This window comes from Stegostoma tigrinum, chromosome 6 (genome assembly GCF_030684315.1).
Source record: "Stegostoma tigrinum isolate sSteTig4 chromosome 6, sSteTig4.hap1, whole genome shotgun sequence".
NCBI lineage: Eukaryota > Metazoa > Chordata > Chondrichthyes > Orectolobiformes > Stegostomatidae > Stegostoma > Stegostoma tigrinum.
Genome location: NC_081359.1, coordinates 12,837,356 through 12,865,217, shown reverse-complemented (window position 1 = coordinate 12,865,217; position 27,862 = coordinate 12,837,356). Strand labels below are relative to the sequence as shown.

At 41.3% G+C, this 27,862-nt stretch overlaps 1 protein-coding gene across 5 annotated transcripts in view; it reads right to left on the bottom strand.

Annotated features, from left to right (window-relative positions):
- Window positions 1-14,471: 14,471 nt before the first annotated feature.
- Window positions 14,472-27,862, bottom strand: part of LOC125453615 (uncharacterized) — a 50,421-nt gene continuing 37,030 nt past the window's right edge. For 4 of the 5 annotated variants that reach the window (XM_048533385.2, XM_048533388.2, XM_048533386.2 and 1 more), the window contains exon 4: window positions 14,472-15,281. In XM_048533385.2, coding sequence (XP_048389342.1) covers window positions 15,155-15,281 — 127 coding nt within the window. In that variant the 3' untranslated portion in view covers window positions 14,472-15,154. Of the gene's footprint in view, window positions 15,282-19,880; window positions 19,933-27,862 lie in introns of all 5 variants that reach the window. The other variant, XM_048533387.2, reaches the window with a different exon arrangement.

Sequence of the window (27,862 nt, the reverse complement as noted above, 5' to 3'; positions counted from 1 at the left end):
GTAGGTGTAGATTCAGAAATCATTTTGGAGAATTGCTGCTCCCACAGATTCAGAAAGATCATGTGTTTGAATGACTGGGGATACTTGCTATTGATCAATTTCAATTCGGTGAAAATCTACTGGGTACTGTAATGAGATATTAATTTAGTTAAGTGTTTCTATCTAGGTGGGGATTGAAAATTGCCTCCTGTTTTAAGGATGAATGATATGACATCAATGGATGTTTGATCGCAAATTTGGTTTCTTTTCACCTGGGATTTCAGTGCTGTATCAGAATGAAGACCAATTTAATCCGACCATAAATCATCTCATCTCCACAAGAGGAATTGATGTAATCAGCACACAAAACTGCAAAAGAGCTGACGTAAACGACAGAAGACTTGGAAGGCTTTAATATTCTAAAAGAAAATACTGAATAAATGCAATTTGAGTATCAGCTACAATGTGACTGACAATTTACACAGGAAATGTGAGCTGGGATGAGAAAACAGTTTACGCCTTATAGATGCCTCATTTGGTCTTCAACACCTTTGAGAATTGTGGCCAACAGACATCCGGTGTCGTGAAGCTGTCAATCAAAAACATATCTTTAATGTCATGTTTCAGGATTTTGAACTACTTTCCATACCAAAAACACTTGCCCATTTTAATTAAAATACTATCATGATATTGAGCAAAGTGTGAAATTCTTCACAACGATGTAAAATGAAGAGGTAGTGATTGGAACTATGTTAGCCAGGTGAATGTCATTGAATATGATTTCCCCCTCTGGAGCTGTTACCTGGTCTAATCAGGGAGCCCTGGCTGACAGACATAAACAGGGGTGTCAGAGGTTCTTTTCCCTCAGGGAGCCTGCTCTGTGCTGGCTATACTGTGCATGTGTAAAAAGTGACATGGTGATGGGATATCAGCCTTTGTGGAGTTACTTCGGACAGGAGGGCATTTTATTAAAGATTAGTATTGTGGATTGTTTCAGACAATTAATGTTTACTGAGTGCTATAACAATACAGCCTTACATATTAGGGATTGTTATAACTTGTAAGGCCCATAACTGAAAGTGGATAAACTGATAGCCTTCTTGAAATCCTGGAGAATGAAAGGCTAACTTGCTCTTTCACTTGGGGGATGAAAGAATAGAGAAAGCCTTGTGGGATAGGCAAAGAAATCGAAGAACATTGACAACTAATGTAAGAGTTCACCAAGCCACAAAGCAATTCAGGCTCACCATTTGTATTTAGTTCACTGAAGCAGTCTTATTTTGTTATCTTAGTACTGAAAGGATGTTTGACAAGTTAAAGTGAGATGAGATTTATTATGAAGATCATTTTGAAGGTGCAAGACACGTAATGTTGATGTCACTGGCCTGGTAATCCAGACGTCCAGAATATTACTCAAATAAACATAAGTTCAAGTCCTCTCATTGTGGCTGATGGAATTTAACTTCAATTAATTAAAAAATCTGGAACCGAATACCGATTGTAGTAGTGGTGACCATAAAATGATCATCAGTCATCCTACAAAATCGGTCTATTTCACTAAAGTACTTTAGGCAAAGAAATTTGCAGTTCATAATTTATTTGGCCAACATTTAACACTGCACCCACAGCAATATGGTCATTTGAACTGGCCCAGCAAGTTTCTCAAGTTTGTGGTGGAGGTACTTGTGTATACCTTGGAACCTGAGAGCTAAACTGTCTGGAGATTGGCTCCTGGCAGGGTCACACACGATGCGAAGGTCAAGGGGGGAGGACGCGACAAAACGCGATCCATGAAAACCTCAATGGTGGAGCAGGTGGAAGGTGATAGCTGAACTTAAATTAGAGCATCACAACAGCTGCAGAGGTGAATGAAGACTGCAGAAGGGAAGTGCCACCAGTCAGCTTGGTCTCTGCATCACTGGGCTTTGGTCTCCTATCTGCCAAGGCCCATGTGGTGGCTGTGTGTTCACCAGCCTCCCCACATTAAAAGATGTCACACACAGGCATCCTCCCAAGAGGTAGCTGTCCCACTTGTATCCTGGACAATAATCCTGTGGTGATCAGCTAGTGGCAGAGTGGGCAGGAGAATGATATCTGGAAGCTCAAACTGACACATTAGGTGGTGGGTGTCAGATCCAGTTGCCTTGCTCCTGGATGAGGCAGATCGAGTATTTCAGCAGCTACACCCACGACTAAGCAACCCTGTTTGAGATCTGTTCTGCTTACCTCCCCCAACTCTCCATAGGGGAGGGGGCTGAAGAAGGTGCTTCCTAAAAGAAAACGTGTTCCAAACTTGTGACTGGGTTACCACATCCAGAGGGATCACCCAACTGAGGTCAGAAATGAAGGATAATGTACTTTGGAGCCTGGAATATAAGAACTTGATGGACCCTACTAACAGTGACTGACCCTGAAAAAAAAACTACAGTCATAGCCAGAGAGCTGAAGAGATGTTAGATCAGCCTTCTTTGACTGGCAGAATGACATTACCTGCAAGGCCAGAAGAAGAGCCTATGCTGAAGCTAGAGCCAATGTCCCAAGGAGGGTAAGGGAACTCAAAAACAAATGGTGCAGTGATAAGACCTTGGAAACCCAGCAGCTGGTAGATGCCAGTGACGCAAGGGGCTTCTTCAGCACCATCAAAGCACCACACGATCCAAGCTACCATGGCCTAAACTTCCTGCACCCTCAAGATGGACAAAAACTGCTCAAGGACAACAAGCAAATAAACACTCACTAGAGATACCATTTCCAAGAACGCAACTGCAATGCCAATGTTAACTTGAAAAACATTAACCAAATCTCCCAGAGATCCATGCAAGGTGACATGGGAGAACCTCAAAGTGTGACTTGAGTACAAGATGCCAAAAGGAGCCTTAGAAACAACAAGACTGCTGGATCTAATGGGATTCCTGCAGATATGTCCGAAGATGCATACATTAGGTAGACTGGCTATGCTAAATTGCCCATAATGTCCAGGGATGTGTAGGCTGGGTGGATTAGCCATGGGACATTCCGGGTTACGTAGGATACAGTGCAGATCTTCCACAGAGTGAGCTGCAGGTGGGGGTGCATGAGTCTGGAGGGGGGGATCTGCAGAGAGTTGGTACGGACTTGTTGGGCTGAACGGCCTGTTTTCACACTGCAGGCATTCTAAGAGATCTGAATGGAGGATGGCCCACAGCACAATGAACACTTAATGTGCTTTGCTCTTGATGATTTCTCCTGGAAGAAAATCTCCCCTCGGAGCTCAGGGATGCTCTGATTGTGATCATATTCAAAAAGGGTGACAAGGCTGACTATGGGAATTACAAAGATATCTCAAAGATATTAGTTAACTCAGCCACATTAGGGGCATTTAAACAGTCCTTGGATAGGCATATGGATAATGATGGGATAGTGTAGGGGGAGGGGCTTAGATTAGTTCACAGGTCAGCGCAACATCGAGGGCCGAAGGGCCTGTTCTTGCTGTATTGTTCTATGTTCTATGTTCCCTTCTGTCAACCACAGGCAAAGTACTTGCATGTTTCTTTGCTGACAGATTTCTGCCGTTATCTGAGGAAATACTCCTTGAATTGCAATGCGGCTTTTTCCCATCCAGAGGAACAATAGAAATGATCTTCACAGTGTGACAGTTATAAGAAAAATGTCAGGAACAGAAAGAACTGCTTTACGTGGCCATCATTGAACGAACTAAGGCCTTTGACACAGTCACCTGCCAGCATCTCTGGCAAGTACCGTCAGAATGCAACTGCTGTGATCAGCTCAACAGGGTGCTTAGGGTGTTGCGTGATGACGTGTCTGTGACAGTGCTTAGCAACAGTGGATTGGAGTCTGAGCCCTTCATCATTGACACAGGGCGTCAAGCAGGGCTTCATCATCATACCCACCATTTTTGCCATCTCCATTGCTGCCATCTTCCTTCTTACTGGCCAAAACCAGCCCAAGGGAATTCAAATCATTTACCATATTGACAAATTCTCCACCACCTCCATCTTGGAGCATCATGCAGACGACAACACTATCGCAGCTCACTCTGTGGAAGATCTGCAGTGCATCTTGGGGAGCTTTGGCAAGGCATATAGCTCCTAGGCCTTACCCTGAACTTAATAGGGACTCTAGTACTCCATCAACCACCACCCAACAGCCCCTCCACCCCTCCTGCGACAAAGGTTAACACCCAGCCTTGAAAATTTTGATGTCTTCTCATTCTTTGCAGCCTTCTCTACTCCAAGGCCAACATTGATCCAGAAATACAACGCTGTCTGAGCTGTGCCAGCGAAACCTATGCCAGCAGCAAAAGAAGAGAATTTGAAGTCCATGACCAACAGGTGCAGATTAATCTTCTGGTCTCAAAGCCATTGTCTTTTCCATACTATGTGGAGCTGAAATGTGGATTACCCGATCACCTGGGAGCTCAAGCTCATTAATATTAGCACCCTGAAGGAGATCAACACAGCCAGTATCACCACAATTCAACAGCAACTCCGATGGACTGGCCATGTCATTCCATTGCCCAACTCATGGCTCCCAAACAGATCATGTACTCCCAGTTGAAGGAAGGTCAGTAGAGCCAAAAGAAATGTTTCAAAGGTAACATTCGGATAGATCTCAAGAAATTCCATGTCAGCGTTGACAATTGCGAGGATATGGCTATAGACCAGAATTACTGGGGAAACATCATCCAGCAGGACAGAAGTAACTCATGTGCAAGGACAGTCAGAACATCAAGAAGGCTCACCCACCACCCCCTCCAACCACCATTATCACCCGCCAATGCCCACACTGCAATCGAATCTGTGGATACCAGATTGGCCTCTTCAGCTATTTGAAGACCCACAAATAGACGCCCTTATGGGGTATAATCATACTCGACCTGAGTGATCACCATTGTTGCTATTATTACCACATTGAAGAAGTGTTGAGAGTTACAGAGGCAGAGCATTCACTTTGGGTGAAAGACCCAAAGTGTTCATCACCAAGGGTGTCTTGGTCACATCACTACTGAATGAGATGGATGAGTTTCCATAAATATATGTAACAGACTCCATCTGTGGCAGATCGTAAAATAATCTTTGTTAATTAATCTGAAGGACCTGGGGTTGCTGGCTAGCATTTACCATCCATCCCTCATTGCCCTTGAGAAAGTGGTGGTGAGCTGCCTTCTTGACCTGCTGTAGTCCATGAGCTGTAGGGAGATCCACAATGCTGATTGGAAGAGAATTCTAGCATTTTTACCCAGCAACAGTGAAGGAATGGCAACATTTTCCCAAATCAACATGGTTTGAAGCGGTTTGGAGGGGAGCTTGTAGTTGGGCGTGTTCTCATGCATCTACTGCTCTTGTCCTTCTGGATGGAAGTAGTCATTGATTTGAAACATGCCATCTGAGGAAATTTGGTGAATTTCTGCAGTGCATCTTGTAGGTACCTTGCAGCTACTGAGCATCGGTGGTGGAGGGAGCGGATGCTTGTGGATGTAGTGCCAATCAAGTGGGTTGCTTTGTCCTGGGTGGTGTCAAGTTTCTTGAGTGTTGTTGGGGCTACACTCATCCAGGCAAATGGGGAGTATTCCATCCCACTCCTGACTTCTGCCTTGTAGGTTTTGGACAGGTTTTGGAGAGTCATGAGGTGAATTACTTGTTGCAGTATTCTTTGCCTCTCACCTGCTCTTGTAGTCACTGTTTATGTGGTGAGTCTTGTTAAGGTTCTGCTCAATGATAAGACCCAGGATCTTGACAGTGGAGAATTCAGTGATGGTAACACCACTGAAAGTCAAGAGACCATGATTAGATTCAAAAACAGAAATCGCTGGAAAATTTCAGCAACTTTCCCACTGTGTGAATAATACTTGCTGTGTGCCACCAATGTCAGTTTCCACTCTGTCGGTGCTGTCCCTTTGTCACTGGGTCCACCTCATCATTACTGCCAATGCCGGCTCCAGCCCCACAACTAGGAGGCCCTGGCTCGAGTGACGATGCCTGGAGACCCATGTCGGGTGTACCACACTGCTGCCACTTCAGCTGCCACGCACATATGCCTGGAGTCTCTGGTTCCACTGCCAGGCTAGGTCACTGCCACCTCACCGGTCCTGCTGCCCTCCTCTGTGATGTTGCCCCGGCCACCAACTGGAAGAAAGTGAAGAAAAAAAAAGAAAGAAGGCATAAAAGAGTGGGAGAGAAGGGAGGAAGCAGCTGGCCTGGAGTAGAAGGGCTTGTGTTTGAATGCTGCTTGACTTGAAAAGAGAGTTGACCACTGGGAGGTGAGCAATTTAAACCCAATTCATGACACAGTGGCTTTGACATAGTTTAGAGGCTTCAAACAAATGGAAATAAAGCTTTAAATGAAGTTTTGTGAAACGTGGTGTTTCTGATGTGTCGGTGGAGTTGCTGAGGAAGCTGTGGGATTTGTCTTGACCACATCTGCTACTTGATACACTTTGGGATGTTCAACCACAGATTATTTACTTCACATTAAATTAAAAAAAAACTGAAAGAACTGATGATGCTGTAAATCAGGACCAAAAACAGAAGTTGCTGGAAAAGCTCATCAGGTCTGGCAGCATCTGTGAAGAAAAAAAATGTCAGAGTTAATGTTTTGGGCCTGGTGACCCTTCGTCAGAACTGAACTCTGATTTTTTTAACTTTGACTTCTTTCAAAGTTAAAAAAAAATCAGAGTTCAGTTCTGAGGAAGGGTCACCAGGCCCAAAACATTAACTCTGACTTTTTTTTTCTTCACAGATGCTGCCAGACCTGATGAGCTTTTCCAGCAACTTCTTTTTGTTTACTTCATGTTAACTTGGGAAGTTATATGTTGTCAATTGTTTTACTCTTCAAACTGTAACTGTAACGTTTATTTTGTTTTTTGAAACCATGGAATCTCATGGCTTGTTTTTTCCAAGTCTAGGTGTTGAGCAGTTTAAACGGGAATAGGCAGGTGGTAGTGTTCCCTTATATCTTCTGCCCTTGACCTTCTGCATGGAAGTGATTGTGGGCTTAGAAAGAACTTCAGGATTGCTCTGAAGGGTTATTAGAGTCAAAATATAAAGACTGTTTTCTCTCCCCAGCTGCTGCTTGACCTGTCAACCTTCTTGAGCAAGTTCCGTTTTGTGTGTTCATCAGAAAGTCTCTGAATTTCTGGAAGTCGCTGAAAGGTTTTGAGTTTGTTAACGGTTGTGCTGTAAGCTATCCATTTACTTCTAACATGGAAGAGATTTGGTATTTCAAGAAGCGCATTAACATTTCCAAGTGTTACATGAAATCCAAACATAGGAACTGCCTGGAAGTTATAAAACAGACATGTTTGTTCTACCAGCATGGAGTCATCAGTAGTTGTGTGCTAGAGACTAAGCGAGAAAGAATCGTCTCTATCTGAGAGGGAGATGTAATTAGCCTACAATGTAGAATGTATAATGATATAAATAGGGACATTTTCAAGATTATGTACCACAGTGAGTCTGAGTTATTTTTAGATTGAGGAATCCTTCAGAATAGTAACTACCTGACAAGTTACCCGAAGAAATTTCTAAAAAAAATCCAAAGATGGAACCAAACCACAAACTATTTTAGCTGCAGTGATGACATCAATTTAACAATAATTTGATGCCATCAAAATCCACGGAGCCAAAATAAGAATTCAACAGATGTTTCAGAAGACTTAACCTTCATGAGAGGTCCATTGAGAAATGGGAGCTACATCAGCAGTTACTATCTCTTCCACTTTTGAGAACTTCAAACCAGAGGGGGCAACCTTGGCAGTTGTGTAGTAGCAGTTCCAGATATATCGAAAAGTGTCAAAGAACTGAAATATCAGGTTAGCACCCAGTCAGTGTACACAGTGCAGTCCGTTACAGAAAGTATCCTCGTGAAACAAGGGGCAGAAGTGACCTTTGAAAACTTGGAAACCATCGAATGTTTTTAAAATGTATATTTCAGCCCAAAAGGAAATCTTATTAAGACTGCAAGGCAGAGTTCACAGTCTGAAGTTGTTGAAATCAATATTGTGTCCAGGACTCCTACTTAGATGCTGTTCCATCAACCTGCTCTGGGCTTCACTGGAATATTGTAGCAGACCTAGGACAGCAACATGAACATGACGGCAAAATTTTGATTAATGTGAGAAGCAATCTGAATGTCAGGATTGTGCTCGCAGACTGTGTAGAGGTGTTCCATAAACCCATCAGTCTGCATATGGTCTCCCTAGTGTAGTGGACCCTGCGGTATAAGCAGTGAATTCAGTTTACTAACTTCAATGGAATGCAAGTAAATAATTGCTTCATCTGGAAGGAGTATTTGGACCCTGAACAGTAAAACAGAGAGGAGGTTTGGTAAGGTGTTATGGGAAAATGGTGAAATTTTAGTGCATGTTTGAGGAATCAACTAGTGTGTCAGGAAGGTTAAGTCTTCTGATTCTTCATTTGTAGAAATCTTATTACGATTTGACCCTGTGGATTTCATCGATGGTATCAAATTATTGTTAAATTGGTATCATCACTGCTACTACTATGTTCCAGTTTTGGATCTTCTTTAGACGTTTCTTTTGGGTAACTTGTCAGCTGGCACATATTCTTCGATCTAAAAGTAACTCTGTCTCACTGTGGTACATCTCTTGAAAACGTCTTCATTTACATCATTAGTACATTCTATGCTGCAAGCTAATTACAGCTCTGTCTCTGGGACACAAATGTTGAAGACTCTGCCAGTTGTATAAAGGAGGTCTGTCCCTATGCTTGAATCTCATGTAATGCTTGAAAATGCTTATTAGCTCCTTGAAACTCTGACAGGAGAGAGGAAGGTTTGTTGGTGGCAGAAATTGTACCATTTGGTTATGGATGCCTGTCAGATGGAAAAATTCAAAACTGAATGCCCTTGACGAGCAGTGCATCATCAGAAACAATATTTCCCCATTCCATTGTCCTGAGTTGCATCAGAATGCCATTGGTAATATCATTATGTAACTACTGATGGTACTATTGGCATCAAGCCAGAGAATCAATCCTGTTTAATGAAAAGTGCTGGAGATAATGTGAGGAGCAACAGCAGGCATACATAAAAATGATTTATTAGCCAGGAGCTGCTACAACAGAGGATTAATAGCATACCAAACAGCAGAAACCCCATTTGCCAATCTATCAGTTAACTTGTGATCATCAACAAATGATTGTATCAAGCTACAGTCATTAATGTTCAGTTTGCGTACTACCAGGATCTCTTTGCTTTTGACCTCAGGACGACATTTGATGGTATGGCAGCAAGAAACCCTTGTACAATCTAATTCATTGGGAATCAGGGTTGGGGGTAAAATTCTACACTGTCAGGAGTTATACTTAGCAGAATGGAAAATAGCTTTGGTTCTTGGAGATCAATCATTTCAGTTCCATGACATTGCTGCAGGAATTCTGAAGGTCCTGAACTCAACTACCTTCAGTTGCTTCAACTAATTACCATTCTTCTAATGTCTGGTGTGAAGCTAGAGTGTTTGGGAGCACTTACACAACATTTAATAGGTTTTGTGGCTCCTCAAACACTGCGTTTATGTGCAGCAAGACCTCAAGGGCAATTACAGGTGGACAGTAATTGTATGATTAATAAATAAAAAAAGTACATGCCTGAACATAGTGCTTTAGGTCATTTCTTACTTATATTTTTAAAATATGAAATGTTGTCATTTGTTAAGGTAGCAAAAGGACTTTATCTCTTTTTGAATGTTATATGTCTCCATGGAGATCTTAAGACTCCAGAAAAATACTCTTAGGGGATTTGTAACTCAACAACATTCCTTTCTAGAACTGATTTCACACCATCAATTTTCTCCTTCCTTCCCAGGCCATATGCTATAGGGAAGAAAGGATATCTGTCACCTTAACAAAACAGATGCCCAGAAAATTCCTAGACTCCAAATGAATGTAATTTCCACTATTTGTGTGATATTGGTAGTGAGCCACAGTTGTCCCGTGGCTAAGAACCTTTTTAGCCATGAGCACTACTCTTTGTTAGATTTTCTCTTCAATTATGATCATTTGACAGATTTGCACCATACTGGTGAGCATTGGCAATACCCATCAGGAACTTATGTGCCTTGAGGGACCATCAGACATGGCCCCATCACTTCTTGTTGTTGTTCCCATTGGCTGGCACTTATGTGTAGTCTACTGTTGGCAAAATGCAACAAAATATTTTTACTCGATGATGTTACATGTCATGTCCAATGTCCAATCCTACACATGTATTTATTCTCAAAGACACCAGCCCTGATAATAGGCACAAGAAATGATGCATTCATGGCTCAAAATCCTCAGACACTGTCTGGGAATGGAATGCTACATCCTCAATGCACATTACCATCGAATTATTTAACAGAAGCACGTAGGATTAAAGCGACATTAAATATATATTTGCAGGTGTGGTTCATATGCTGGTTGTTCTTCAAGTATGAAAAAAGTGATGGATGTGCGTATAATCCCTTGGCTGCATAATTCATGGTGATCCTCAAGCATATATATCCAAGTAGCTGACCATTGCATATCTGCACATAACATTCATCCTGTCCTCTGGTGACTTTGATGCTCTCTTGTGGCCCAGCTGCTGAACCACTGCTCCAGAACTGAGGATTATGTACTAACAGTAAACCCAATCCCGATTGAAGTAAATGTGAGACTTGCATTTATTCAGTCTTTTTCACAACCCCAGGTTGTCCCAAATACATTTGCAGCCAATTAACTCCATTTGAAGTGCAGTCTTTGCTGTTATGTAGAAAATATGACAAAAGACTTGTGCACTGCAAAGTATTTAACAGCTTTGTTGTATCTATCTTTGATATGGAAAATACAAAAAAACCTCAATAATATTTCACAATCTAGATGTAAAAAGGAGAGAGTAAAACAGTTTCTACCACAGTGGAAAGGATACAGCAAAACAGTTAAAACCTACTCTCTGATGAAGGGTCTAGGCCCGAAACGTCAGCTTTTGTGCTCCTGAGATGCTGCTTGGCCTGCTGTGTTCATCCAGCCTCACATTTTATTATTAAGTTAAAACCTACTGCTGACATGTCCCCTGGATCTGATGGCCTGCATTTTAGGGTCTTAAAATAAATGATATTTGATTATGAATTTTCAAAACTCCCTGGTTTCTATAAAAATGCCAACATATTTGGAAAATTACAGTGCTACATCTCTGTTCAAGACAGATGTGACAAAGCAGAAAACAAATTTATCTGACCTCTGTCGTAAAAAAACGGTTAGAATCTGTTACTAAGCCAGGATGAACAGGACATTTAGAAAGTCATAAACCAATCAGTCAGTAAACCTTGTGTGAAAGGAAATTAAAACGAAAATTGCTGGAGAAACTCAGCAGGCTGGCAGCAGCTATGGAGAGAAACAAACGTAATATTTCAAATTCAATCTTCTTCAGCACGCCAGCATTTTGCTTTTATTTGTGATACTTTACACAGTATTCCAGATGCAGCCTCGTTCAATCCCAGCTTTGTGAAATTCCAATTTTTCCGCTCAAGTTCTCTCGCAATGAAAAGATTTGTTAAGGTGTGCAAGATTACTGGATTGCTGTTGTGATGTTTTCTTCTTGCAACAGTCCAAGTGTCCTGAACTTTTTAGATCTTGAAGTCAACTTAAAGGTTGATTTCTATGTGACAAAGAATACCGACTGTGAACATTGGCTCACGCCACAATTGAAAAGCTGAGAACGGAAGCCCAACAGTACTAAAAACAGAACACCTCCGCTCAGTTCGCAACAAACCACTGCACCTCCCAGTCGCAAACCATTTCCACTCCCGCTCCCATTCTCTAGATGACATGTCCATCATGGGCCTCCTGCACTGCCACAATGATGCCACCCGAAGGTTGCAGGAACAGCAACTCATATTCCGCCTGGGAACGCTGCAGCCTAATGGTATCAGTGTGGATTTCACCAGTTTCAAAATCTCCCCTTCCCCTACTGCATCCCTAAACCAGCCCAGTTCGTCCCCTCCCCCCACTGCACCACACAACCAGCCCAGCTCTTCCCCCCCACCCACTACATCCCAAAACCAGTCCAACCTGTCTCTGCCTCCCTAACCGGTTCTTCCTCTCACCCATCCCTTCCTCCCACCCCAAGCCGCACCTCCAGCTACCTACTAACCTCATCCCACCTCCTTGACCTGTCCGTCTTCCCTGGACTGACCTATCCCCTCCCTACCTCCCCACCTACACTCTCTCCACCTATCTTCTTTACTCTCCATCTTCGGTCCGCCTCCCCCTCTCTCCCTATTTATTCCAGTTCCCTCCCCCCATCCCCCTCTCTGATGAAGGGTCTAGGCCCGAAACGTCAGCTTTTGTGCTCCTGAGATGCTGCTTGGCCTGCTGTGTTCATCCAGCCTCACATTTTATTATCTTGGAATCTCCAGCATCTGCAGTTCCCATTATCTCTAGTACTAAAAACAGTATCACATTATCACCAGATCAGTGACTGAACAGACCATCAGCATGCGCTTCAAATAGCGAGACAAATTCTGTTCAATATGGACTAATTGAGATCTTCAGAATGTTGTGGTGTGCTGTGCTCTGGACAACATTGTATTACTGCGATGCTTGGACCTGAAGAAGGAAAAAGATAAGCACTAGCTAACTATTCATTCTCACTGCCCAGCAGCTCTTAAACTTGCCTTCGAGTCATCATCAATGTGCATAGGAATGGTCAATGCAAAGCATTTTCTTAAATCTTGACACCACACAATAGGGATGCAAAGTCGGAGTTACCAACTCAGTTCTCCCTCACTCCTCTCATTTTACTCATTTTTGATTGACAATTACCAGCATATTTATTAAAATATTTGTCTGCAATTCTGAGAAAGATGAAGGTGAAGACTTGTGCTCAAATTTCTGGTGAAATTTCTCTCTTCTTACTGTAGTTCATTCCTTTCTTCTGTTGTTTTCTTGTTTTAAACAATTCTATCCGATATATTCATTTCAGGAATGCCCCTAAGAATCGATTCAAACTTAAAATGGACTCCTTCATGAACTCTCACACCTTAAACTGAAAATCTAGAGTTGCTGAAATTCACACTGTTGCACAGTTAATATTTCATGTTTTAGTTGGAGATCATTCTGGAGAATAAATTCACTTTACAGATGCAGATATTACATCAGATTAAGTAGTTTCAGAGATAGTAGGAACTGCAGATACTGGAGAATCTGAGGTAACAAGGTGTCGAGCTGGATGAACACAGAAGGCCAAGCAGCATCAGAGGATCAGGAAAGCTGATGTTTCGTTCCCGGTCCTCTGATACAGCTTGGCTTGCAGCGTTCATCCAACTCTACACCTTGTTATCTCAGGTTAAGTAGGTACTGCTTATGGATATTTTCTACAAAATATGGAGGCCCCAAACTATATGAGTATAAAAGGGTCCACAAGGCCACTATTGTCATTTCTGTGGCTTCAGTTTTAGGTTTTTGTCTTAGGAATTCAGGCATGCAGATCGGCACCTCTATTTTGTAAAAGCATGATGTTCCGGTTCTAGTTAAAATCTAGGTTGATTTTAAAGGGACTGTTTAGAAAATTACTTGAAAATTTTGAACTACTTGGACCTTGTCTGGATTAAGAAGAGTTTATTTTGTGTTTTTTTGGGGGCTAAACCCAACAGTTTATTGCCTCAGTGATAATGGGAACTGCAGATGCTGGAGAATCCGAGGTAACAAAGTGTGCAGCTGGATGAACACAGCAGGCCAAGCAGCATCTCAGGAGCACAAAAGCTGACGTTTCGGGCCTAGACCCTTCATCATTGCCTCCTGTGGTTTACCTGTGCTTTATTAGAAATCAAGACTCAGATTTTCTGTTGGACGGGCAACTGTTATTTCTATTGAAGGTGAGAGTTCTTCAAGGGACTCTGTGAAATCTCCATCAGGGTACACACTGAAGGAATTGCCCAGGAAATTGTGTTTTCTGTTGGGAAATTCCACTACACCTGGAACCCTCCAAAAGTATCCCCTTAAATTGGAATCTTTGGTAGGAGTCAACAAAATTAAGTAAGTAGTTACTCAGGAAAAGTTAGACTATTAAATGTCAATGTATCTTTTGTCCTGAACCGAAAATCATAATTTGTAGGCTTGATGTTCTGATATGTTTAACTGTGTCCTGTACTCATACAGGTACTCTGTAATCAGCTGATGTCCCCTCCTTGACTTTGCATTCTCAGCAGGATTAATGCTGAAGACCTTCCATTGCTTCCAAACACTGATACCAGGGTCACAGCCCAAAGAGTTTTGAAGAGACAGTCTTTAACATTGTTGTTGAATCAAACAAAATGAAATGACAAATAAAGGTCCCATGAAACTTAGGAAGGACTGTAAATAAAGTTATAAAGTTATAGTAGCTGACAGTAAAGGGAACTGCTAAAATACCTGATATTCCATCCCTTCTTCCTATAAACCATTATTAATGCAAGAGTGCAATTCAAGAAGGCAGCGAGTCAATGCTTTTTTAATATATTTTTTTCATGTGCACCTTATTTTAGGTGATTTGATTCAGATAGCAAGCCTTTTGAATTATGTCTGAGAAAGTTGAAGGTTTAAACTTGTGCTCAATTTTCTGGAGAACTGTTCTCTCTTTGTACTGTTGTTCATTTTGCACAGACATCTGGTTGTGGTAAGTTGATGGTGCTGACTTCTCAACCTTGGCAGGAACTTTCAGGTTGCTGCATAGCGTGGTGTGAACATTGACTAGTAGTCTTTAGGTAGTTTCCTGAATCATCCTTGTTCCATGTCTAGATAAGGAGCATTGCAGCTACTGAATTTTTGAAGGCATCATGGCACAGCATATTCCTTTCTTCACCTGAAACACATATCTTTCAGCCTAACCTCATTGTAACAGTGATCAGAAATTGTAAGCTGACTGAACTTTCCTCCCCTGATAAGATTCTGCTTGATTATAGAGAGCCAAGACAGAAGTTTGAATCAGTCAGTGTTGGGAAGGTGACTGTCATTCTCATACAGGTGTTTCAATGATCCAAATTTTACATTATGTATGATTCTTAATAAAACCTTGAGTCTTAATTCTGATTCAAAGCCTCTAACTATCCCTGAGTTCTTGTTCACTGCACTGCTAACACCACATGAATCACTGGCAAAAATACAAGTACACTTTTATGCCATTACCATAAAGACCATGCCATGTGCTAAATGTTTACAGTTCAATAACATTCGTGCAGGGGAAGTGTTTGAGCATGCAAAATAGCCCAAAGTCTTTTATCTTGGCAGATTATAAACTGAGTTGATTCTTTCATAAAATTCAGATCCAGAACCGACTTCATTTGGTACCTTGGGGATACAGAACAGACAGTTAGTTTCAAATAGCAAAGTACAATCTAAAGTAACACAATTCAACTCCCGATCACATTTCTGTGCAAAGAGCTAGAGGTGTGTAATCATGACTGGCTTGCTCCTGGACGTACCTTTGGCTAACTCTCATAGTTAACTCATCTAAATGACTGGAAGAGATGGAGAAGTAACTAGCAAGAACTAGCTACAGAATCTTTTAGATGTTTTGTATTGAGAGAACTTTAGCATTGATTAAATAGGAGTGGAAGGAAATTAAATAGTCAGTTATATTTTTGTACAGTTGTACAACAGGCAGTATGTTAAAACAGCAGCAACAAACATTTGTCTTCTTAAGCTGGAATATAGTTGATGGGAGCCTTAGGTGTATGAGTAGGGGCTGAGACACTATAAGTGAAGAATAATAGAATGCTCCTTGAATGTGTCCAAAATGTATCTCAACAATTCAGAAAGAAAATCCTGCTCCTAAGATGCTGCTTGGCCTGCTGTGTTCATCCAGCTCTACACCTTGCTATCTCGGATTCTCCAGCATCTGCAGTTCCTACTATCTCTGATTTTAACAGGTGATTCATTTTATTCCTGTTTGTGAGGTCTTTGCAGGTGCAAACTGGTTCAAAAATAGTGACTTTGTTTCAAACGTAATTTATTGGCTGTGAAGTCCTTCAGGATATAAATAAATAATTTCTCTTTCTCATGAGTAGGATTAGGTGTTAACAACAACTTTTAGATAGTTACAGATATTTGCAGACTTTCTTCCAGCACCGGGCCTTCTGCAGCACAACTTTCACAAGGTCCAAGTCCGTACAGGGAGAGGGGTCACAACACCATCTTGCCATTTCCTGCACTCTTATCCTTCTTTGTGGTAATCTGGTGATGCAGTAGAGAATGACCAGTTGTTCTGCAATTGTACATGCGGAAGTCTGGGTCAGTTTCCCAGGATCCAACTTCCTTTCGTAATGGAGAAGGTTTAGACTGTTTGTTGTTATTTCTGAGAAATTGAGTGCATTGAAACTCATAGGAATAATCCTGTTGTTAATTCTGGATACATGAAAATAGTTCACACATTAACACCCCATATTGAGTAAGTAAGTGCAGGTTTAAATATTGGGAATTTTCATGGGTTATCTCCCAGTTTCTTGCTGAAAGTTTTGTGAAGGTGCAGGATAAAGCCAATTTAATGTAAAAGGACCATTCACTAAAGATTCTAATGGTGGACTGGAAAAGGCATTGAGGAAGTCCCTGGAAGTGTCACTCGGCTATTGGACAATGATGGCATAAATCCTTCCTGCCTTCATTTTACTGATGATCTGATGGCTGTGATTTCACACTCTCTAAACCTGGTGAACACGGAATTGCTCCTAGTATTATCCCAGCCTTGGCCACACAGCAAGAGTGAAATTTTGACAATAACTCCAAACTAAGAGGAATAACAGATTGTAATGTGGAATGTTAGAGTTTGTAAATGGTCAGAAAGCCATCTTTCCAGTGATGTACCTTGTACATAAAGATAAGTAAATGAAGATTGCCTTATATGCAGTACACTTAGCTGAGTAAACAGAAGAACAGAGTAAACAGCAGAAGTATGGATTATTATAGCAGCAGTTTGAGAAAATATGTCATAAACAAAAGCAGACAACATCCTTGGTTTGAATCCAGAGGTTTAATTCTTTAAAAGCATGACAATAATGCTTAACTTGAACAAGACTGCCAGGTTGCAGCTGGAAAAGTGTGTATGATATGGGATACTAAATAAGTTGATATTATATAATAGATACAATAGAAATAAAATAATGACAGGATTTGAGGAGAATTATTGAAATGTAGACTGTTATTCTAATCTGAAATGGACTACATTCAAGGACATTGGATTCAGAAAGCAAGCTGAACATATATTTGAAAAACAGAATAGTTTTAAGGATAGCATAGGATGAAACTGACAACTTCAAAGAGTCAGATGAAGCATACCCAGGTTGATTGACCATCTTGTCTGTTGAATGATTCAGATTCTTTTGTGATTGAAAGCTCTCAAAGTTTCAGACTATTTTGATGACATTATTGTTGAGAACAATCAAATTGAAAATAAGCCAAAGGAAAATCAAGAACCACAAATGATCCTCACATTAACACCTTGAGGAAAATTTTGTGATTTGTGATAAAGCTACTTTTAAAAATAGACATGCTGAGAAATTTTTGGAAAGTAATTGCAGCATTGATCTTCATCTGCTTGTAGACTCAATTCAGCCAACCTTCATGACATGTTTAAGGTTATTTTTCACAAGATCACAGCCAAAAGGCAATAGATGTATTGAATAATTTCAACTTTCCTATTCATGATACATTTACTGCCATCTGGCAATGGACTGAAGCAAAATAATTTAATTTTCTTTATTGAATTATATACTGAAACACGAGCAGAATCTGAAAAGGATGACAAAGGAGCGCTGCTGTGCACACGATTTTAAAGAAATGAAATGGCTCAGCTCCGTTTGCTTTAGACTTGCCTCAGAGCAATAGAGTTATTACAATGAATTCAATTTCAGTTCATCACTCTTTTAAGCTGTCAAAACAATGCTGCATTGAGGGACAGCATATTGTCAGAGAAGTTAGGTTTTGGATAAGAAATCTAACAAGTGCTAAGGATGATTTGTTAAAGGTTAATTGTTCAAAACTGTGTTGGGGAGGTGATGGAAGATATTTTGACCTACATTCTCTTGATCATCTGCTATAGTACTGACACGTCTTGAAGTTTCCACTTTAAAAATGCGTTGTCTTAAAGCCACTGTTAACAGCTTTCCTTTAATACAGTAACAGCAAAAACACACTAATAGCTTTTTCTCATTGCATTTTACTGGGCCACGTGAACACAGTGTATAAAAAGAATGTGCATTTATAAAGCACCTTTAACTTAGGCAAATGTGCCCTAAGGAACAATACAAATGAAAATTATTCATTGAAGGGCTCAACCTGCAATCTCTCAGCAAAGGATGGCCCTTACCTTTTCTGTCAATACCACTTGCCTCTGGGAGCACTGAATTACGGAATGACCACATCAACATGAAATGTTTATCTTAATAGCCAGGTTTTGTATAAATATAAGTTTCTGTTCAAACCAGCCCCTATGCAGGACTTTATCACAGGCTGGTTTATCTTGTTTCCTTCTTCAGTGGCTGATTGAGCTGTTTCATAGAAATCTATGATTTAGTTAGGGGAGACTTTTAATATGGTCTGCCTGTTTTACCCCACATTTCAGTAGGGCAGATTATACATATCTCGTGATGTTACTTGAAGGTGGAACATTAATCAGAATTTTCTGTTGATTTTATAACAGTATCGTAAAACTTTTCATGTTCATGTTGAATCTAAACTCATGATCTGCTGTTACTTTTGCTTTGAGGGTCAACACGTCCTCATACGGCACTAATAAAATTTCATATTCTTAGTTTAAATTAAAGATAAATAAATAAGCTCATAGATTCAGGACACTCTCTATTTGATTCTGTAAGTTGCCACTGTGAAAAACATATGCTTTCAAAAAATAAGATACATAAAGGTTGAAACTTGAAAGATTCTCCAATCTTTGTTCAATTTAACATTCTTTGTTTTAATAGCAAGGTGATAATAATGGGGCTGAAAGTGAGTTTGCTCAAAGACCAGACCCTTTTCTCTTATTCTGTCATTGTTAATGTGAACCAGTTTGTGATTTAGAAAGAGAAATATATGAAGGAAGGATGGAACACTTGAAATTGATTAAAAATTACAGAGTGACTGAGGGGATAAAATTGCATTGAATCACAGTGACACTCCATGTGTATATTTGTCCTTTACACTCTCCACTTTTGTTCTCGAATTGTCCATCCAGATATTATCTTGCTTTTTGACTGAGGCAGGGAGGTCCCACTTTAGGTCCCTTTTAAACCTTTCCCCTTTAACCTTACACCAAAGATTTAAAATGGCCCTGAGGGTCAACGCTTTCAAAAGGAGGGTGGTATGTAAATGGAACAAGCTGCCAGAAGAGGTGGTGGAGTGTTGAAGATGGGTAACTTCTAACATTTAAAAGGTATCTGGATGGGTACATGAATAGCAAAGGTTTAGAGGGATATGGGCCAAGTGCAGGCAAATGAGACTAGTTCAGTTTAGGATACCTGGTCAGTGCACACGAGCTGGTCCAAAGCATCTGTTTCCATACTGTATGACTCTACAACTCTATGTTGCATAGAACAGATGTATCCAATTTATTCTTGATTCAGTTCTTGGACTCTCAGGTCATCAATAACTTCTGCTGCACGGTGTGACGAGTGTCATGTTTATGAGGACCGTGAGCATTTTGGCCCATATTTCACGATTTGAAGCAGCTACTCCTAAATTTCTGAACCCACTTCAGTCCTATGGTCCCAATCTTTGGCAACCTTCCGTGATGAGAATCAGGTCAGTGGGACTACTATGTCATTTCACAAACCTCCTTTCTTTCAGAATTGGGTTTTTAAAAATTATCATCCCCTAATTTTTGGGAAATTTTGTTCCCTTATAAATTGTAACAATGTATAGACAGAATGACTGCAGACATAGCCAGCCAGGCATTACCAGTGAATTTCTGTTTGAAGACCCATTCTGAGCAGTGAGCTCCTCCCGGTTCCTGTATTTTGAAATGATGTGGAAAATATACATTAACTCACTTGATCATCATTTGTAACATAGAAAAACATCAAGTCTAAATGTATGGTACAAATGTGTCTGTTCTTGCTTATATCTATCGATCCATTTCTCAGTCTAGTTACCAACAACAGAATTGAAATACAGAGATAACAAAGTGTGAAGCTGGATGAACACAGCAGGCCAAGCAGCATCTTAGGAGCACAAAAGCTGACGTTTCGGGCCTAGACCCTTCATCAGAGAGCTCTCAACGTCAGCTTTTGTGCTCCTAAGATGCTGCTTGGCCTGCTGTGTTCATCCAGTTTCACACTTTGTTATCTCAGATTCTCCAACATCTGCAGTTCCCATTATCTCTGATCAGAATAGAAATACATCCCAGCATACCCCCAAGCAGACAAAAGATCCTCATTTCCCTTCAGCACCTGGGTCACAATAAAGGGATAACAAATTCTTGTTTCCACCAAACAAAGGGGCATTTGTCTATAAATCTTAATATAATTCATAAAGTGAAGCTCTTTGAATATTCAAGTATATCATGAATATTACCAGTTCAACTGGCTATCAGATCTCATCATATGTCCCCAGAGAAACATTTCCCTTTCACACCACTATGACGTGGAAACACTGGTGAGTGAATCTGGCATCTAATTAATGCCCCTTAGAGAAACTGTCCCTGGACCTACGGACATATTCCAGACTGCTGGAATTTTGATTGAGATATTTAGATGATCGTTAGCTCTTTCCCACCTCCTTGGGCATTTTGCTCAAATTGGGAGGGTCTGCATGACAAAACCTCTGGTGAGTTACAGGTTGGTCCTTCTTTGATTACAAAAGACTGATGTCCCACGCCAAGCTCAATTCACTGGGGCTTATCTGTGGGCACCAGCTTCCTTCAGCCAAACCTATCTCACTTCGAGACTGCCCTGTTGTTTAGGCGCTACCATGGCTGGTGAGAGAACAATAGCTGACTCTGGCAGTGACAATGCTCAGGCTGATGAGTGCACACTCTCTGATTGGGTCAGCAACTCCCAGGGTGGACCACCATTTTTAATTGGATGGCCTGGAAATGACCTCCTTATTAAGCCGTTGTGCCAAAATGTCACTGGTCCTGACATCTACTGAAAAAGAGTTGCATTCTGTTCTAGATCCTGACAACAAACCCATGAATGGTTCAGAAGGATAAGGGCGGCAGGTACATAAGAACACCACCACCTACAACTTTCCCTCTAAACCACTCATCGTCCTGAATTAGAAATATATCACCTGTCCTTTAGCATCACTGTGTCAGCAACCTAGAAATCCCACCTTAATAACGTTGCCAAGCACCTACACTAAATAATGTAAGAAGGCAGCTCACCATTTCCTTTTCAAGGGCAACTAGGAAATGACATTATATGCAGGCTCAGTCAGTGATGCCCATGTGCGACGAGAGAATGTGTGCTCATATGTACACCCTCGAAGTACAGGAGCGTACTGTAAGTGAGCAGAGTTGTGACATGAGATTGTGGAGAGATTGACAACTTTCAAATGTTACTGTCAGTGGACATGATGTACATGTGGTCACTGTCCTGGACCGTGTCCTGTGAAGTTGGTGCTGAGGAATGAGAGCGAGCTGGAGCCACAAAGAACCTGCTCTGACCTTCATGTCGAGAATTGTTGCTGTCTAGTTTCTATCTAAACTACAAGTAGAAGCCTTCATTTCAATGGGGTGATATTGGGTGTTATTGACCATGATAGTAAGCAATAATCTCTATAATAGGTGTTTTGCTGACTTGCTAGCAACAATCTCATCTCACCACCTAGAACTCTGTTGGAAAATGCGATTTTGTGCTGCCAATATCCAGAATGGTCTTGGCAGGCCTCATGCAATTCTCCCACATTTCTAACCATAGTTCACATCATACAGGAGATTATAAAATTCCGCCTAGTGTTTCTCCATTTAACTCTCTATTAATGCCTCAGGGTTTTGAACATCTCTAACAAACCTTATCTGAACTGCCACGTCTCTGAGATGAACAATCTCAGTTTCTTCACATAAACAACATCACTCTTTCCTGGGTGATAATGGGAACTGCAGATGCTGGAGAATCCAAGATAATAAAATGTGAGGCTGGATGAACACAGCATGCCCAGCAGCATCTTTTGTGCTCCTGAGATGCTGCTGGGCCTGCTGTGTTCATCCAGCCTCACATTTTATTATCACTCTTTCCTGGAATCATTCTTGGTAGAGATTTCTGCAGCTTTACCAAAGCCTTCACATTCTTTTTTATGTACTATGCTCAGATTTTGTCACAACGTTCCATTTGAGGTGGATTTAGACGTGTAGACTTTTCTTAAGTCCATAATTATTTCCTTGCTTTTGTCCTCTGTGCTTTGTTTTTGCAAAGGCTGGGCAAAAATTACAAACAGTTTATCAACTTCACTAATGCCTTTTGGACTTCAATGAATACATTACGAGCAAGGTGGACAATGACGACCCAGTGGATGTGGTGTACCTAGATTTCTAAAAGGCCTTCGACAAGGTGCCGCACAAGAGGCTGCTGCATAAGATAAGGGTGCATGGCGTTAGGGGTAAAGTATTAGCATGGATAGGGGATTGGTTGACTAACAGGAAGCAAAGAGTGGGGATAAATGAATGCTATTCTGCCTGGCAATCAAAGACTAGTGGTGTGCCTCAGGGATTGGTGCTGGGACTGCAATTATTTACAATTTATATAGATGATGTGGAGTTGGGGACCACGTGTAGGGCGTCCAAGTTTGCAGATGACACTAAGATGAGTGGCAGAGCAAAGTGTGCAGAGGACTGTGAAACTTTGTAGACGAACGCAGATACATTGAGTGAGTGGACAAAGGTCAGGCAGATGGAATACAATGAAAATAAATGTGTAGTCATACATTTTGGTAGGAGTAATAGTAAAAAGGATTATTACAAGAATGGTAAAAAGTTGCAGCATCCTGCTATGCAGAGGGACCTGGGTGTCCTTGTGCAGGAATCACAGAAGGTTGGTCTGCAGGTACAAGTAATTAGGAAGTCAAATGGAATTTTGTCCTCTATTGCTAAAGGTATTGAGTTTAAAAGCAGAGAGGTTATGTTACAGCTGTACAAGGTGTTGGTGAGGCCATACCTGAAATTTTGTATGCAGTTTTGGTCTCCTTACTTGAGAAAGGATGTACTGGCACTGGAGGGGGTGCAGAGGAGGTTGACTAGGTTGATTCTGGAGTTGAGGGGGTTCGTTTATGAGGATTGTAGATTGGGATTATATTTATTGGGATTCAGAAGATTGAGGGGCGGTCTTGTAGAAACATAAAATTATGAAGGGGATAGATAAGATAGAAGTAGAGAGGATGCTCCCACTGGCAGGTGGGGGCACAGCCTCAAGATTAGAGGGAGCAGATTTAGGACTGAATTGAGAAGGAACTTCTTCACCCAGAGGGTTGTTAATCTATGGAATTCCTTGCCTAATGAAATAGTTGATGCTACTTCGTAAACGTTTTTAAAGCTAAGGTAGTTTTTTTTGAACAATAAAGGAATTAAGGAATGCAGTGAGAATGCAGATAAGTGGATGAGTCCACAAAAAGATCAGCCATGATCTTATTGAATGGCAGAGCAGGCTCGAAGGGCCGAATGGCCTACACTTGCTCCTAGTTCTTGTATTCTTATGTTCACTCTAACCTCAAGTTCACCTGCACCATCTCTGATACCTTCCTCTCCTTTCTGGACGTCTCTGTCTCCATTTCTCATGACCACCTCGAAACTGATAACTATTTCAAGCCCTCCGACTTCCACAGCTACCTGGACTACACCTCCTCTCACCCACCCTCGTGCAAGAATTTGATTCAATACTCCCAATTCCTCCACCTCTGCCCACATCTGCTCCCAACATGGAGTGTTTCACTCCCCAACATCCCAGGTGGCCTCCTACTTCAAGGACTGTAACACCTCCACTCTCCAGTGATCAAAAATGCCCTCAACTGTATTTCTTGCATTTTCTGCACTTCTGCCCTCACACCCACCCCCCTCAAAAAATTAAAGACAGAATCCCCGATGTTCTTATATATCACCCCATCAACCTCTGCATCCAATGCATCATTCTCTGCCACTTCCTCCACCAACAATCCAACCCCACAACCAAAGGGATATTTCCCTCCTTACCCCATCTGCCTTTCTTAGGGACCGGTCTCTCTGTGATTCCCTCGTCCGCTCCACACTCCCCACTAACACCACTACACCCGGCACCTTTCCTTCCGACCACAGGAAGTGTCACCTTTCCCAATACCTTCCCTCTCAGGTCCATTCAAGGCCCAAATTGAACCTTTCATATCAGACAGGGTTTCACCTGTACATCTGCCAACTTGATCTACTGTATCCGCTGCTCCCGATGTGGCTTCCTCTACATCGGTGAGACCAAGCAGAGATTTGGAGACCGTTTCGTAGAACATCTGCACTCTGTTCATGACAAACGACAACATCTTCCAGTTGCCAAACATTTTAACTCCCCCTCCCACTCCCTGGGTGACATATTCATGCTAGGCCTTCATCAGTGTCACAATGATGCCACCCGCCAACAGAAGGAGTAGCACCTTATATTTTGCCCCGGGAGCCGACAGCCCAATCGCCTAAACATGGAATTCACCAGTTTTAAAATCTCCCCACCTCCGGCCTCACCCTATGTAGAACCCTCCCTGTCATCTCCACTTCCTTGAACTGACACAACCTGTCCACCTTTTGTCCCACCTGTCTGCCCCACCCATCCTATTGACCAATCCCCACCACTCCCTACCCGTACTCACGTATCACCATCCCATCTACCTTCCCCAGCTCCATCCCCCCCCCTATTTATTTCCCAGCTTCCTTCCCCCTCCCCATTTCTGAAGAGGGGTCCTGAGCTGAAATGTCAACTTTCCTGTTCCTCTGATGTTGCCTGGCCTGCTGTGTTCCTCCAGGTCCACGCTGTGTGGTTGCTAACTCCAACATCTGCTATCTCTAAGCATGTTAAGTCAGTTGTGAATAATTACTAATAACACAGAATTCATTAAGACCAAATAGGATTAAATAATAAGGAGAGATTCAACAAATTAGGCCACTTATCTTTAGAATTTAAAAGACTAAGGGGTGATCTAATCGAGACAATCAGGATATTAAAAGGTAAAGATAGGGTAGATAAAGATGAACTATTTCCTGTGGTTGAAAAGCTGAGAAATATGGGGCATAGTCTGAGAAATAGGGCCTGCCCATTCAGGAGAGATGTTAGAATGACTTCTACACGCGAAGAGTACTGGGGGTTTGGAACTCTCTTCCTGCTGAAACATCATCATTCCTGCTCCTCTAATGCTGCCTGACTTGCTGTATTCCTCTAGCTCCATACTGTGTTGACTTAACATGTTTTATATTTTAATGTTTTGACATTTTTCATTATCTTACTTTAATAGAGATTTGTCCAAAAAGTTCAGAAAACTGAAAGAGCACAGCTCAGATGTTTAATGATTTACAGAATTACAAAATATTATGACAGACAGGAAACCACTCTCAAGTGTTATTTTACAATGATTTTGAGAAGTTGTACAACCACCTGTTGAACCACACAGTGTTGTACCTGCTGACTAAACTGATTGAAGACATTATAGCAGTAGCAGCTAGGTATCTGTATCTGCGAAGCATTTCCTTTCACAACAAAGGCAATATTTTAGCTTTGCAGCATTGCCTGTCTGTTCTTATGATAAGACAGTCATGCATTTTAATAAAATCTAACTTCATCCTCTGGCATGACTAAAAACCCATCATGCATCGAGATGTTGGGAGTAGCATTGGTGTCAAATAGCAGCACATGGGATTTTACTCCATAGTAGGAATCAAGAAATTTCTCAGCTTATTATGCCCATCTTAATTTGCTGTTGTGGTGTGATCCTTGTTTGTGGAGGGAATGGGTGAATGCGGGTTGGATTCAGGCCTCCTACCTTGCATATTGGACCTGCTATTGGTGCAGTGGATTGCCATGGTGGGCTGCTTAAAATGTTCTACTCAGTCCTTTGGAACACCATCCAAGTTGTTTTGTTAAACATTATATACTCTACACTTTACCCATCAAAACCCATGACACCAACTGCTCCCCATATCCAGTCTGCACCAATTTATGCCAACCCATTGATAATGTTTATACCCAATAACTTATATATTTTATGCCAACACAAAAAACCTACCGATCCTCATGGACCTTGGTAGCCCTGATGTCAACTTAACAGCAATTCATATACCCACCCACTGACTTTTACCTTGAACTCTCCATGTCAATTCCCCCAGTATCCCACATGAGTAGGCCTCAGAAGCTAATTTGTGAAGAAATAAATCAAAGTCTAATTATCTGTTCTACCCTTCAGCACATAAAAAAAAGCATCCATTCATGAAATCCCATTAAAAATGTTTAAATCACCTCAAGTACTCAGTACCTTATATAATCAAATGATTTCATTCATAACCTCACATCAAAGACAGCTGATCCTTAAATAAATTCACTGAGCTGTCTATGAAACTTAAGAACTCGAAGCAAGAGTTGGCAACGTAACTCCTCACGGCTGCTCCACCATTAATATGGTCATAGCTGGTCTCATCTCAGTCTCAACTCCACTTTCCTGACTGTTCTTCATAACCCTTCAATCCATTACTCTTTATTAATCTGTCTATCTCCTTCTTAAATTTACCATCTACCATACTCTGCGGTAATGAATTCTAAAGTTTCACGACCCTTTGAGAGAAGTAGTTTCTCCTCATCTCTGTTTTAAATCTACTACCCTTTACCCTAAAATTATGATCTCATGCTGCAGATTATTTGACATGAGAAAACATTCTTTCTACATCTAAGTTGTCAATTCACTTTGGCATCTCATGTTATATAACATTTAAAGGTATCTGGATGGGTATATGAACAGGAAGGGTTTAGAGGGATACGGCCAAATGATGGCAAATGGGCCAAGATTTATATAGGATATCTGGTTGGCATGGATGAGTTGGACTGAATGGTCTGTTTCTGCATTGTATATCTCTATAACTGTATATGCCTGAATTAAATCTTCTCTCAGTCTTCTAACCTCCACATAGTATAGGCCTAAATTGCTCAATCTCTCTTCGTAAGACAAAGCCCTCATCTCTGGAATTAACCTAGTGAACTTCCTTTGAACTGTCTCCAAAGCAACTACTTCCCTTCTCAAATGCGCAGAACCCCAGATGCAGTTTCACTATTGCCCTGTACAGTTGAAGCATCAATCCCTACTTTTGTACTCTATTCCTTTGTCAATAAGTGCCAAAATTCCATTTGCCTTCCTTATTACCTGCTGCACTTGCATGCTCGATTTTTGCAATTAATTCATAAGGACATGGAAACTGAATGTCAGAATTGGGAACTGTGAATGTATATGTGCCTACTGAGATAGTAAGGGGTTGTGAAAAGAAGCCAAACATTAAAAATTGTAAAATAATAGTCCTGCGATTTGTATCAACAAAACCTACATGTAAGTAGAACAGATATTTGTTAAACAGGATAGCAGGCATTATTTTCAAAGAGCTGTGAATCTGAATAATTTCACTTGACAGCTTAATAGACCTCAGTTGCCTTTCAAGAGCAGTTACAACTCTCTGAAGATTCGTAACTTCCACACTGTGGTTTTAGACACATACTGCAGTGAAAATTTGATCTATTGAACACAGCTCTGATTGAAAATGGCCCTGCAGTGTCCGGGTTTCCCACATGTGAGGCCCACCCTATCTCCTACCACCTACTTGGCAAAATTGTGATCCGTCGGAAAGAGGGACAGATGTTCTAGATCTAAGCCTTGCTCGCCATTTAGCAATGCCCATGACGCTAAGAAAATCTGAGCTCATGTCTTCCACAGAGTTTGTGAGTTCTGTTGTTAAGTCAAGT